Source organism: Triticum dicoccoides, chromosome 1A (assembly GCF_002162155.2).
Source record: "Triticum dicoccoides isolate Atlit2015 ecotype Zavitan chromosome 1A, WEW_v2.0, whole genome shotgun sequence".
Lineage (NCBI taxonomy): Eukaryota > Viridiplantae > Streptophyta > Magnoliopsida > Poales > Poaceae > Triticum > Triticum dicoccoides.
The window spans coordinates 9,779,368-9,794,295 of NC_041380.1; the positions used below are offsets into that span (position 1 = coordinate 9,779,368).

General features: G+C 43.0%; 1 protein-coding gene across 1 annotated transcript; it reads right to left on the reverse strand.

The window, feature by feature from the left end:
• Window positions 1-7,243: 7,243 nt before the first annotated feature.
• Window positions 7,244-9,784, reverse strand: LOC119285593 (G-type lectin S-receptor-like serine/threonine-protein kinase At2g19130). Its single transcript, XM_037565151.1, has 2 exons — window positions 8,991-9,784; window positions 7,244-8,270 (listed from the first exon to the last, which is right to left on the reverse strand). Exons 1-2 carry the CDS (start codon window positions 9,782-9,784, stop codon window positions 7,244-7,246), a joined length of 1,821 nt encoding a protein of 606 aa, XP_037421048.1.
• Window positions 9,785-14,928: the final 5,144 nt, after the last annotated feature.

Genomic DNA, 14,928 nt, shown 5'->3' on the forward strand with positions numbered 1-14,928 from the left:
GGAGCATTCAACTGAAAAAAGTATACAATGTCTTTAGACTCACTTCCTTAACGCAGAGGAACTTCTTTAGCTTTTGCATTATTGCTACTTCGCTAGTGAACATGCATGCCCACTTTGTTCTGCTCTCTTTAACGCAGTGGAACTTGTTTAGGCTAGTCATAGTGGGAGTAACTTAGCTAGTAACATAGCGCACTTCAAAAAAAATTTGCGTATGTGGCAAGTATTTAATGTGAGGTAGTAACATAATATGTTACTGTAACATAGCGCTTTTCAAAACAAGATGAGTCTACAAACTAATAAATGAAGCCATCTATGACACTACTATTATGTTACTTTGCATTATGAAGGTAGTAACTTAGGTCCTGTTTGGTTCCAAATAAGTCATCAACTTATAAGTTCAAAAGTGAAAAAAGTGACTTATTTTGCCAAACAGACCCAACTTATAAGTCATAAGTTGCTTCACCCCAACTTAAAACTTGTAAGTCACCCCTTTTTGCATGGGTCCCACCACCTTTACATAAAAAACAAGGTGGAAAGGTGTGCTCAGATTACTTATAAGTCAGGTGACAACCAAACAGACGTGACTTATAAGTTACTGGTTTTAAGTCACCTGACTTATAAGTCAGGTGACTTATTGAAACCAAACAGGCCCTTAGACTAGTGTCATGCATATGACACTAGTCTAAGTTACTCCTCACTATGACTAGCCTTAGAACTTTGCATTGCTAGTGGACATGACAAGTAGTAGAAATTCAGAGGCAGAAAGGAAGAGCTAGCATTCACCACACACACACACACACACACACACAAAGGGGAATATCTAGCACCCCCGGTGTGCAAAAACCATTACCGATGATAGTCATCACATGCAGTTTTTTTTTTCAACCATATGCGACAAGAAGACATCGCACAAGGTTACCGAGGACTACAACATCACACATGGTCGAAAATAATGCCCCTGTGCGACACCGACAATTGCACATTGTGTGTTGTGGGTTTTGATTGTCCATTGATTTGGCCCTTCAGGCGGTGGTGCTCAATAATGGTCCTCCGGCCTCTTTCGAAAGCGAGTGGATGGCGAAGTTGAGAGTTTTTTTTTTTCCTCTAGCTGCTTCTTCAACCAGTGATGTTGAGCCAGTTTTGGCTTCGTCCGGGAGCTGGTGAGATGTGGTGTCTTTGCCTCTGTCTAGCTAGATCTGGGGTGTTTACTCATCTTGGTCATGTCCCCTCATCCTCTCCTTGTTCGGGAAGGTGGCCCTATATCCGAGCGGTGGCCATGGATGCCTTCTGGCATAACGTGGCGACTTCTAGGCAATGTTTTAAATAGCGGGCTATTGCCAAATAGCGGTGGACTTCAAAATCAGCTATAGCGAAGCTATAGCGGGTTATAGCAGGCTATAGCGGGCTATTTGTACATGGGACCATTTAGCGGCACCCTAGTGAAAAGGCTATATAGCGGGCTATAGCGAAGTTATAGCCGGCTATTTAAAACATTGCTTCTAGGGCGCAGATTGAAAGACCTGTTGGCTTCGGTGGTGATGAGGAGTTCTAGTCGTGGCACCGAGCTTGGCTCACGCGTGTCGCCTCCATGTGTAGGAAGAACATGGCCCTGACTTATCTTATCCCAAGACCCGTTGTAATTTCTGATTTTTGGGATGCCCTTATAGGGGTTGGACACTTTTAATATATGGCCTTCGGTCTTTTGTTTTTTCTTCCTTTTTACAAAGGGACAGGAAGGGCATCACGCGGACCCGCTGTGGCACGGTTGTAATTATTAGTTAAAGTCTAATCCCCATAGATTTGGAGCCTCCAGCGTCTATGGGATTGCTAATGGCCCGCCTATAAGTGTGTGTGTCGCTGGTTGAGGGTAACACATATATAGTCATAATGGGCTGACAGGGTTTTCCCAGTTTTGAGAAGGTATTGCACGATTTTATCGGTTTAATTAGTTTTTCTTTTGGAGTTCTCCTTTATTTTCTTTTCATGTTTGTTTTTTGTTCTTCCTTATCTTTTTGTTTTTAATTTTAGTTTTAAGACTTTATTTTAGGATTATTTATTCAAATTCATGAACATTTTTCAAATTAAAGTCTGCTACCATTTTGAAATTTGCAATCCTTTCTTCTAATTCACGAACGTTGTTTGGAATACACAAATATATTACAAATTTGTGAACATTTTTCCAAAAATTAAGATTTTCTGAATTTGCAACATTTTTGATCCGCAATTTAGGACCTTTTTAAAATAAAATACAATATCCGTTTTTTCCGAGTTAGTAGCGAATGAGCGGAAAAAAGGCTAAGCGAGTGAGCAGAGTGGGAAGGCGGGTGAGCGAATGAGAGCTTCATGGCCGACTTATCTGAGCATTATAGTAACAATTTCACGGTTTCAGCACGGAACTAGAACTTTCATGGGGCTCACACAACCACCACCAGTTGAACCGAGGCTGGAAGGACCATTGGTGAAGCGCGAGAGCGAGTGAAAGAAACCCCCCTCTCGCGACGCTGTCGCGAGCGTCCGAGAGGCAAAGCCTAGCGCCGCCGCTCAGCCCCCCTCCTCCCTCAACACCACCAGAGGACGCGAGCAAGCGAAACCAAGTCAGCACTGGCGCCGGCGAGGCCTCTTCGTCTCCATGTGTGGCTGATGCAGCGCAGGCCGGGTCACTCAGGCCTGGATGTGGCGCTTGGTGCCGGGCGCTGCAGCCCGGCAGAGCATAGGAGCTGGTCGGTGACGGTGGCGTGGTGGTGGTGTGAAGGATGGCACCGAGGTGGTGTGGGCTTTGAGGCTGGTGACGGCGATGACTGCATGAGGTCAGATCCACCTCAGGTGCCACATGTCGCGGACATCCTTGGTTACTAGAGGCCTCCACTATGGCTATGCTACTGAGGGCGTGGCGCGACAGTGATAGGATGAGTGCTTTCACTATTCGGTTGGGTCCTTGCGTCTAGATGGCGACGCACGAAGCAGGAGGGCCTCCCTTGCAACCATCCCTGGCTGCGGTGCCCTCCTCTTCGGCAATGGGCGGCTGCCGGTGGTCTCCCACTGGTCCGGGCCAGTGGCTTCGATAGGGCGAAACATGGGTGGTTTCGGTGGGGAGGCTGGTAGGAGCGATGGAGAAAAGTATCAGGTACTCCCATCCTTGGGGTACTCCCGGTGCTCCAAGTTTAAAAAAACATTCAAAAATATTTCAAAAAATTCCAGGAAAAAAAGATGAATGTTCGCAAGGAATGTAACTACAACACCTAAAAATTTCAGGTCCAAACTCCAAATGTACATCAAGAAACAAAAATGTGAAATCTGGCATGAATAGTGTAAGAAAAAGACAAAATTAACATTGACACTATTCACATCTCGATTTCACATTTTTGTTTATCAATGTACGTTTCAACTTTGAACCTGAAATTTCTAGTGGTCGTAGTCATGTTCCTAGCGAGCATCCCCATTTTTTTTCAAAATTTTTGAAAACAGTTAAGATTTGTTTTTGAACTTGGAGCAACGGGAGTACCATAAGGATGTGAGTACTAGATATTTTTCTGGAGCGATGGGTCCTCTAATGTGGTCGATACACACACACACACACACACGAAAGAAAAGCCAAAACATAATTAAAATCCAAGCCAACATGGATAAAGCTAAAATAAAAGAATAGTGCCTCGGGGCGGGCGATATGGTCGCTGGGTGGTGCAGCGACGAGGAGATGCGAGCCATGAAATCACTTGGTGGTGCAGCGGTGAGGATGGTTTAGATGATCGTCGTTCGGTGGAGCGCCAAGGAGGTCGGCGGCCAGGCCGTGGAAGAAGATCGTTGATGGGAGAGGTGGTGCCGAGGTGCGGTGCTGGAGCTCATCAAGATCGTCATCCGGGGGAGTCGGATGAGTCAAGGAGTCATGCGAGTTTGCAGGATCAGTCTTTGTTGCGTCTGTGAGTTGTCGTCATCGTGTCCAAGTGCACATCTTGGGAATGATTCATTGGAGTTGCTGTGCACGATGTTTTGTGAGTCATGTCCAGGTCCACGTGGAGCGTCCTAGTTGCGGCCAGTGTGGATACGGTGTGATGCCGAAGGCGGACGGTAGTAGGCAAAGCCATCGTAAAGCGAGGAGGTGTGCAAGCAATGAAGAGTGGATCTATTGCAGGCAAGTACAAGGAGTATGGTGTGGACCGAGTGCAACGCAGCAGCCAAACAATGGTGGTGGCACAACATGACAGAGCAAGGAGGCACTGCATGTTTTCAGACAGGTCATACTTAGTGTACAATTATGACAGTTGAAGATCAACCTTGCCACGTAGTGGGACAATGACCAGTTAATAAATTATACAACGTGAGGACTGATGGTGTGTCCAGTCATACGTGCTGCACGCGTAGATGCGACCATGTAGGCTGGTAGTCCAGATCATGCGTCAAAGTTTGGATCGACAAGTCGTAAATCTACAACGAGTGAAGATTGGACGAGCATGGAAGACAAAGTGTCAAGATTAGGGCAGGGCCGGTCCTGAGATTTCGGGGGCCTGGGCAAAACTATAACCGGGGCCTCTTTAATATCAAAACAAAAATTAAATATATGTATATATCTAATGTTCCCAATAAATATATAAAGTCCACCAAACACAATTTTGATATCAAATAATTTCTACATACTATTTTCAGTAAAAGATTCTAACTCTGTTTACTTCTATTATAGGCCGTATTCTCCACCATTATTCCCTTTCTTTCTTAATTATTAAGACATCCCAGTTTTTTGGATCATAGATATCCATAGTAAAAACTGGTTTTGTGTCTAAGCTAGCTGATTCTATAGAAGATGAAAAAAAATATGTGCTTATAATCACTTACATTGTTATCATCTGTTGGTTGCCCTTGTCTTCTGGATTATGACTAGTATTTCCGTCAGAACAAATGTCACGCCTGGATTGCTTTGACTCATCATTTTACTCTTAAAAAAATTATCAATGGATCCTCTCTGTAACTATATAAACTCATCTGTCGTTCTTTTTTTTTCCTCACCGTATGCATATACTTTAGATGGCATGCCATGCTAAAATTTACAGAATCGGAAAATTAGTATATGAAAACTAACGCATGGTTACAAAGGTATTAAATCAATTTAACGCATAGTCTAGATCTTAAGCAGGTTCGTGCTGCACAGACTTATTTGAGTTCTGAACTGATTGGCCATTGGTTACAGCTGAAAGACAAGTTGGAGTGCTTGAGGAGTTTGTGGGTGGTGGTGGTGGCGCGGGGGTAGGAATGATGGGGAAATTTTGACAGGAGATGGTGGCCAAATCCCAGGAGATCATCGAGATCAATTCAGCCGTCGCACCAGGATGGGATCTCGGCATGGCGAACGACAAACGAGATACGCGTTGCCTCGCTGCTCGCTATTCACTTTGCCACTCTCGCGAGGCCCATTAACATGACACGCACCTGATGGGGCGGGCATGGATTAGGGAAAGATTGTTAGCAGTAATCTTGAGTTCAGGTTGAGTCTAGTTTATTTTGTCCGGTTTACCAAGTTGATTGAGGTTGATGGGGAAGGCATTACTATCGACTTGGATCAATTAAATTCAGATTTGGCTGTCACTTGAACTGGGCATCTCTATATAGTACGATACAAGTTTTAAGGGGAGCATTACCATGAAAAACATGTGCTAGCAAGATCATGCAATGGACCATGGTCAAGCCAATCACCGAGTCTTCCACCGAAGGTACCTGCAGGGCAATTGTGTAATACTCCCTCCGTTCTGAAATATAAGTATTTTTAGAGATTTCAAATGGACTACAATATATGGATGTATGTAGACAGATTTTAGAGTGTAGATTCACTCATTTTGTTCCGTATGTAGTCACCTATTGGAATCTCTAGAAAAACTTATATTTTAAAACGGAGGGAGTATCTTTCAGTATTTCAGTGAGCTTTGGGATGTGCTCACCGTACCACTCACCGACCCTCCTCAGGGCAATTGCCTGAATGATCCATGTTTTTCTTCGGAAAGGAGTTGATATTTTTACAAGCCCGAGTCGAGTCGACCACATCGCACTTTGAAATGCACTTACAGAAAACTGTTGGTTCCGAAGAACAAGAGGGATCAGCATTTCTCTGGTCTGGTCTCATCCAGGACCAAAAGGAAGCACTGAAGAATCTGACGAAGGTTAGCCTTGTACACCTGAACTGCCATCTCACACCTTACTTCAGAGATAAAAGGTTGGTGGTTCAGAGAAACTTTGTGTTCCCCACACGCGCTCTCCTTTTTGTTGTATTTCTCTGATTTCATGCAATAGTGCGATGAACAGACACTCGAGGGCTGTAGCTGGAATGTCGCTGAGTGCCGCGGCGGTATTTAGATGCTGACAAAACTGATGGCATACATCAGAAAATTGTTCAGGGTGGACGGTTTCAAAGGTGAGCTCGATGGCTGTAACATCAGGGAAGCCCTTCTTAGATCCACGGGACTCTGCCGGTTCAGCTTCACGGTCGAGAGCCGCAAATCCAACCGGGGCAATGGACTGCTTAACACGGTTCAGGGATTGGTTCTGGGAGAAGCAATGCTAGGTGTTAATTTTTGGGTCATCATCATGGTAAGTACAACCTGAAGAAATGTAGTCACTTTTTATCTTGTGTCTGCCTTGTAATCCATTATAGAAAGGAAATGGGTTTTCTGATGTGACGCTGGCAATTGGCTTCTATTTTGGAGAATGTAGTGTAGTATTTTCTTTACTAGATGGCCTTGCACAGCGGCACGCCGCACTCACCATGTGGTGGTACAAACTGTCATCTTCCTACTTGGGCAAGCGCAACATTGAAATCCAAGATGCCATCATTGGCTTAGCCAGGATCATACAAACCACACAGAAATTTGGAAATACCGGGCGGTTATTAAACTTTCAGATCTGACATCTTCCTACTTGCAGAACTGCAGAAACTGCTGCAGTTTGATTAGGTAGTTTGAAAACAATTATTTAAACTATAGCTGGTATCTTGCCTAAGCATGCTAATGGTAACCTATTCCTGCACTGCAATTAGAAATTCTCAAGTTCCCAGTCTGGCTCTGATCAAACCATACACATATTTCTATCTCATGTTGCAATGACGGCTTACCATACATAATTGACATTAAAACACCTAAATAATAAGAGACAGCTAATTAGCTGCTGCAAGCTTACCATCCTTTTATTGCTTACTCTCCACGTTACAACATTTTTAAGAAAATTGCTGAAATTAACAAAGATTACATTGGGTTGGAAATTATTATTACATTGAAGTTGCAGCACCAGATTGTTCTGTTATAGCTGCAAGCAATCTTGGCATTGGAGGAACATCAATGTCCTGTTGACCCTCGAGAACGCGGACAACTTCACCCATTGTTGGCCGATCGAACTCATTATCTTGGATGCACCAACATGCAACTTTGCAAACCGTTTCAGCCTCTTCCAAATTGAATACACCATGTAACCGTGGATCAACCAAACTCTTCAAATCTCCACCGTGAAGCTTGCTGATGGCTTGCACAGGGAAGTAATCAATATTCTGGTCACTGTTTTTGCTGCTAGTGTTGTATGATGTTTCAGGTGAGGAATTCCTCCTTCCTGATATGATTTCAAACAGCACCATGCCGAAGCCGTAAACGTCGACTTTCGGTGTGATCGCCACTCCAGTAAGCCACTCTGGAGCAAGATAACCCACAGTTCCTCTGAATGAAGTCAGAATTCGGCTGAAATCCCTTCCCACAAATGCTGCCAACCCAAAGTCTGCAACTTTAGGAACAAATGATGCATCCAGAAGTATGTTCTCTGGCTTAATATCGCAGTGTATGATGCACTTGCGGCAACCCTGATGCAAGTAGGACAATCCTCTAGCAACTCCTAGGGCTATCTGATATCTGATGTTCCAATTTAGGACGGCAACATTTCCATTGCTCGTCTTAAATAGATGACCATCAAGAGATCCATTTAACATGTATTCGTACACAAGTAATCTGTGATCACCTTCGCAGCAGAAACCAATCAATTTGACTAGATTTATGTGTTGGATCAGTCCAATTGAGCTCACTTCGGCCCTGAATTGCTTCTCTCCTTGACGGGCACCATCTAGCCTTTTCACTGCTATACTAGTCGAGTCATTAAAGACTCCTTTGTATACAGAACCAAAACCACCTCCTCCAAGCTTTTCTGAAAAGCTTTTAGTAGCACGAACCAAGTCAGTGTGTCTGAAGGCTACAATTCCACCAGCACTACCTAGATTGTCATATATAGGCAAACCACAGCACTTGAATTTGTTCCTCCAAATCAGTAACAACAGCATGACCATTAGTAACCCAAAACCAATAATACTTACAATAGTAACAACTCCGACCTTTGGTTTTCTTTTCCTTTTTCTGGAACCTGGTAGCAAATCTTTGGCAGCAAGGCGAAGGTAAAGAACATCTTTAGAATTATTTTCAATGCCATCATTCAGATTTACGCTAAGCAATTCCCCATGCCAGACAGAGCATCTGCTATTGTTATAGGAATAAGCAGTGCAGGAGCAAGAACCGAGACATGCTTCTTCACATTTGCTCTGAGTGGTAGCAACATCTATAATTTGTGGGTTGTAGGGCAATGCAACTTGAGCAATGGGGTGGAACATGTCTGTTGAACTTGTCATGTTTTTGTTGTTACCACTAGTGCTGCAATGTAATGGTGTGTTTCTAATGCACCCTCCTGTTCGATCTTCAAACTCCCAATCATGCCGTGACTTATGGGAGAAGCTCTCCATACAGACACATGATGGATGCGCAATGCCGTTACAGACCGTGAAAGGTCCGCACGTGGCAGGCGGGCTGCAGGGATCGGCAGGCTCGGAATATATGGTTTGCCAAGACTGGTTGGCTTGTGACCAAATATTCAGCTTAACCTGGCCAGAGATGTCTAGTGAGACAAATATGGAAGACGATGATTCATCCAATAAAGTGTACGTGTAGTACTCCTCCTGGTTATTATTGATATATGTTAGGTTAAACAAACCTTTGGTCCGAGGATCTAAATCTAGAAGTGACTTGAGCATTGGTATCAAAGATGATGATCCCGAGGTTGCATAAATCAGATACTTTACCACGGGGTTGTTGCGGCGCTTGAGGACGATCCCGCTGGTGTTTTCTACTTCCATGCCGTATGAGCCAAGACCCAGATCAATGAGGCTCTTTTTTGATATGAACGGGCGACTGAAACCAGTGACCTTGTTCCGGCCCAACTTGGCGCCAGGAAGCCCGACATCTGTTGGGTAGTCGAAGCTCTGCCACAGCAGTAGGTCAGATGATGGGCTATCCGTGACTTTGAGGGCAAGGTTTCCACTGTTCAAGAGAACAACGACACTAGAGGTGCTGGTGTTTATGCTACTGGATTGTGTCCTATTCACAATATGAGTGGACCAAACAAGTGATTCAGTGACAGCATCAGCACGGTTTGTGACAATGACAAGCTTGCCATCACTCGAGAACTTGAGCTTTGTTGAGTTCATGTTGAGGTGGGGGATGGGCTCCTCCCGATTAGCAACCCACACAACAGTAAAAACCGGGATCTTATTGAACCATATGCCAAGGTACCAGCTGGAGCCGGTGGAGTTCCGGGACTTACTGACGGTGCTCGCTGCTGGCTGGAAGAAGCCGAGCGCAAACTTGCCGTTCGTCGAGACGAGCTTGTTGCCGACGGCAAGCACTTGGCCTTCAGTGAGGGTATCTCTCGCAGGTGCTGAAGAGCAGCAGCGTGGAGTGTGTGAGAGGAGAAGCCCAAGAACTAATATGTAGAGGAGAGGCATGGGGAAGAGTATGAATGTGCTCTGCTCTGCTACTCGAAGAAGGAAGAAGAAGGTGTATATATATATACAGACTGGAGAAGGAAGCAATAATATCTGACTGTCTCATGCGCAATTCACTACGATCCATTTGGACCAACCAAATTCAGACTAGGACAGCAGCAGCCCAATTCAGGTCAGGATTCTGCATAATACTCCAAGGCAGGCACTATTACCATGAAAACTACGTATGTGCTAGTCGGCAGGGCTGACAAGCTCCCTAGCACACCAAAGTGGACTTCAGACGATGCTTTCCACGATCAAGTGGCCATGGACCTGGGTCAAGTCAGCCATGAATTAGGCTTCCACAATGACTGCCGTGGGCCATGGGCAAGTCAATCATGGGTCTTCCACCAAGCGTAACAGGAAAGCTGCTGTGCTCTTGGAATCTTGCACTACGACAGTGAGCTCTGGGGGCAAATTTTCATGCTTTGACCCTTTTTTGAAACCTATTTAAGATTTGACCTTAGTTTGAATTTTTTTTAAGATCTGACCCTTTTGCTACCGCCAGAGTTCATGGTGGTAGGGTCTAACAGCCTACCGCCAGGGACTTTGGCGGTAGAAAACATCGCTACCGCCAACCCGGCTGGCGGTAGACTGCACAACCCTACCGCCAAAATGCTTGGCGGTAGACACGAGCACGCACTGTGTTCAATACTTAGAAGGTTTTTGGCGGTAGGGCATGCAACCCTACCGTCAGGGACCTTCGCGGTAGGCTGTCATACCCTACCGCCATGGTCTCTGGCGGTGGCAAAAGGATCAAATCTCAAAAAAAATTCAAACTAGGATCAAATCTCGAATAGGTTTCAGAAAAGGGTCAAAACACAAAATTTAGCCAGCTCTAGGGAGTGATAAGCCACAAATATTTCCTCATGGCATGCTAACTGCCAAAAGGTCAGTCAACAATGACCTCAACCAATCAACAAAAAATTGCTAATGTACACGTTCATGTCAACCAGCTCTGGGGAATGCTACAATTGCGAATAATATGCTAATGGAAAAGAGAGCTTCACTTCGGAAAGCTCATGTCAACTAGAGAAAGAAAATCCAACTAGTTGACCGTATGAAGTAACTAGTCTGATGTGGTTCAACTAATTACGTAGAGTAGGAAGAAATGCAGATGTATGTATGTATGTAGGTATAGGGACATCGCCAATGTACACGTTCTCACCTTTCCCGGCGACGGTGCTCCATCTCCTCTACCAAATCCTATGTCCCCAATCTCTACCTAGCTCCGCCGCACTCCCATTGTGGCCACATTCTTCTCTCTCCTCTCACTCTCGGCATCATTTGAGTTAGTATAGCTAGGCATGATGGCATGTACTCGAACAGTTGCATTTATTTACGTATAACTCGCACACAAAAACAACTTTGGTAAATGATTACAAATGACAATGAAAAGAATTAGTTTCAAAAATGGGAATACATATTGCTGGAAAATGAAAATTGTTCACATGTTCATTGCGTATTTTTACATAATGTGCATCTCGTATTTAGAAAATGTTACTCACTTATTTAGAAAAGTGTTCCTCACTAATTTATAATTTTGTATCGCATATTTTAAGAAACATTCACCCCGTACTAAATAATGTTCATCACATATTTGAAAAATAATGATCATTGGGTGATTGAAGAAAACTCAATCATGTATGTATTTGAAAAAAAATCATCATGTTTCAAAAATGGTTCACGGTGTATTTAAAATATGTGCATATTTGAAAAAAAAAGTTCATCGCAAAGTATTTAAATTGGGCACACAAGTATTTTTCGGAAGTCCCAAATAATATTTTGATCCTCTCTTATATTCCAAGAAGTATTGAGTGGAATTATTTTGAAAAAATTCAGAAGTCAAAAAGGGAATTATTTATAATAGGGCTAAATCTTTTATTTTGGCAGGACAAAAATATCATAAGCCATAAATACTAAATTTGACCCTCAGTTGTTTTCCTAGCGAACTTAGAGCAAGTTCATTTTTAAATCAATTTGAAATTCAATTGGAAAAAATGGAAAACATGGAAAAAGAAACGGTAGTTGTAACGGGCGAACACTCGCTATAAGGTGGGTGACAAGCGAACCGTCTTTTCTAGCAGCTTTAGTTGTAAAATGAGATGAAACTATGTCAGTTTTTAAATGAAAATTGCCTTCTTAGGAAGAAACTGCTATGTCCGAAGAAAATGCCACCTCTTCTCACTTCACAACAACTAAAATTGCCATCGAATCGTTCGCATGCGCCACCTCCCCTGGTGAACGATCACCTGTTAGGAGGGTCCAAAAGAAAAAGAAAAAGTAAAGGGCCAGTCAGCAAGCCAGCCGCCCCATTAGCGCGCAGACGGGTACACTACGTTTTAATCACGGCCACTCGATCATGATCAAACGGCCAACATGCACCCTCATCACTCACTTTGTTGCTTCCAGGTGGGACCCACACGATAGCTCGTCCCTATCCTCCCACCCATGCTTCGCACCCACTAGTATTGCTAATCAACCTAGCCTAATTACTTTCCACTTCGTGTACAGACTACAGAGTCACGCAAAGATAGTAACACAACTACATAGGTAATTTAAATCCTAATATCCCAATCAAGATTCAGGTAACACCCATGACCTCACCATAGATATCACATTTCTTTCCACTACGCCAAATGGCAATCTTTATTAATTCATGCATACATCGGGTACTAAGGCCCTGTTTGGCAATCATCCAGCTCCGTCAAAATGGAAGCGCATGGAGCTACGCTTTGGCGACTCTAAGAAAATAGGCTGCGGGCTGCTCCGCTCCAGCAGCTCCAGGAGCGGAGAGCTCCCGAACAGGCTCTAAACACGGCCTCAATGTTTCAATTCAAGTCCTTTATTTTTGTTTAACAGTGCCACAACTTCATAGGGGGGTGGGGGAGGGGGGGGGGGATTTCTGATCACCGCCCGGTTACCTGAAATAATTCCTTGCACATGGTTGTATTGCAACTATGTGTGATGTGATTGCCATCCATATTTTTCACTAGCGAGTATGCTTGCGCAGACTTAATAGAACCTATCTGTACTTCGAGAACTTAACTAGATGAGTGTGGGGGCAGAATCTTGTGAAGTGGAGCTGCCCGGATGTCCTTCTAGAACTTAACTAGATGAGTGTGGGGGCAGAATGCGTGCATAGTAAAATTAGGATGGATTTCAGAGAGGTGGTTGCCAGTGATGGCCGGAAAGGTGGACTATACTCCCGTGGAGGAAAGAAGTGGATGTCTCTCTTACATACAAGATGGCTAATTTTTTAAAATTATTTCGTATACACAATGGACATGAAAATCATCATGAATCTTTGAAAGACCTATTCTTCTACCTTTTCCAGGTAGTCGATGGCTGTTTCGTATAATTAAAAAATGGACACAATGTTTCAAAGAAATATTCTTCCATCTTAAAAAAATGTTCGTATTGTTTAAAAATGTATATTATGAACTGATTTTTTAAAATGTTTATGCAATGTAAAACAATGTTCGGGTAGTTTTATAATTACTGTTCATTACCATAAAAAGATGTTCAATGTTGATTTGGAAAAATGTTGTTCACGTATTTAAAATTTTGTTGAAAACATGTATTAGAAGGAAAATGTAAATCGTGTATTTGAAATGTTCATGTGTTTCATAAAATTGTATGTAATTTTTTTGTAAAATATGTATACAAGGTAAAAAGAATGTTTGCGTTATATAAAAAAGTTGTACCATTTATTTTCTTTAATATAAAAAGAATGTGTATAATTTATTCTAGAAAAATAAAATGATGAATTTGAAAAATGTTAACAATGTATAAAAAACTTATTAGGGTAGGTAAAGAATATTGATAGATTAAAAAAATGTTTGTGAGAATGAAATATATTCATGTGTTTCTAAAAATCATTTTGTTTTGAGCGACAAGGTTTTTTTTCCGCTCTGGTTGTAGGTCAAGTATATGGCAGGATTTAAAGTACATGTGGGAACATTCGAGGAGGGGCTTGCAAAGAAAAATAAATTAATTTGTAGATGAGTTTGCTTAAAACATAAAGCAGCCCAAGTCAAGTGGATGAAGTGTTGGTTTTGTGGTGCCGAGTAGAGCTTTTACGAGTAGCCGGCGCTCGGCCTCCACTATCCTAGACTTCCCCCCAACGAGCTTCTTGTAAACCGCAATCAACAATTAAACTGCACCCTCTTATAGCCATAGAGACATGAAAATCGTGTGGTTGAAGATGGGTGCACCGACAGCGCTATCTAACGCAACTTTTTTTTTTAATTTCTCAAAATAAAAAAAAATAAAAAAATCATTCTTATTAATCTTTTGACCAACTCACAATCATTTTCAAAAGGCTGTGTACATAAAATTTGATTTTTTTCCAAATCAAATTGAAAATGTTTGTGCACTTTATGTTTTTGATAGCTCCCAATCGCGTATTAGAAATGTTGATTACTATGCGAAAAAGGTTGAGCATGTAACTGAAAAAGAAAAAAAGCCAAGCAGTATATAGTTTTGGTACAGGTAGGAAGCAGTGAGAATAAAGCGCAAAAAATGGATTCCTATTATGGATCAGATCCATCACAAATGAAATGGATGACTTAATTAAGCTTTATTTATTTATCTATAATACCTAAATAGTTCATCCCCATTAACCTATTTAACTAAGCATGCACCCTATCCACATCAGCATCCATTCATCTATGGCCACGTGAGCACTAACCCTCCACTAAGCCAATCGTCCTCTTATGCATGCATGGCGTTTTTTTTGAAAGCATGGCCCCCTGATTCCATGCGTCCAGTATTCCATGAAGCCATTACTCTAGCCCACATACAGCCCAGGAACTAGGCGATCTAGAGAAAAGGAAACTGATGGAAGCCACCAAAAAAGAAAGAAACTGAAGGAGTCCCCGTGATCTCTCTCCTTCCCGTTCCAATGCCATGCTTCTCTTCCCCTTCCTCGCATCTTCTTATATCCCCCGTATATACGAAGCAACGACACCTCCATAGGATGGATCCCTTCCCCATCCTGGTTCTCGCACACGGAAAACTGCTGCTCCCTGCCCGTGCACTGGCCATCGCCTCGCCATGGCTTCACTAGGTGATCTTCTTGGCACTGTGGCCTGCCCGTTGAG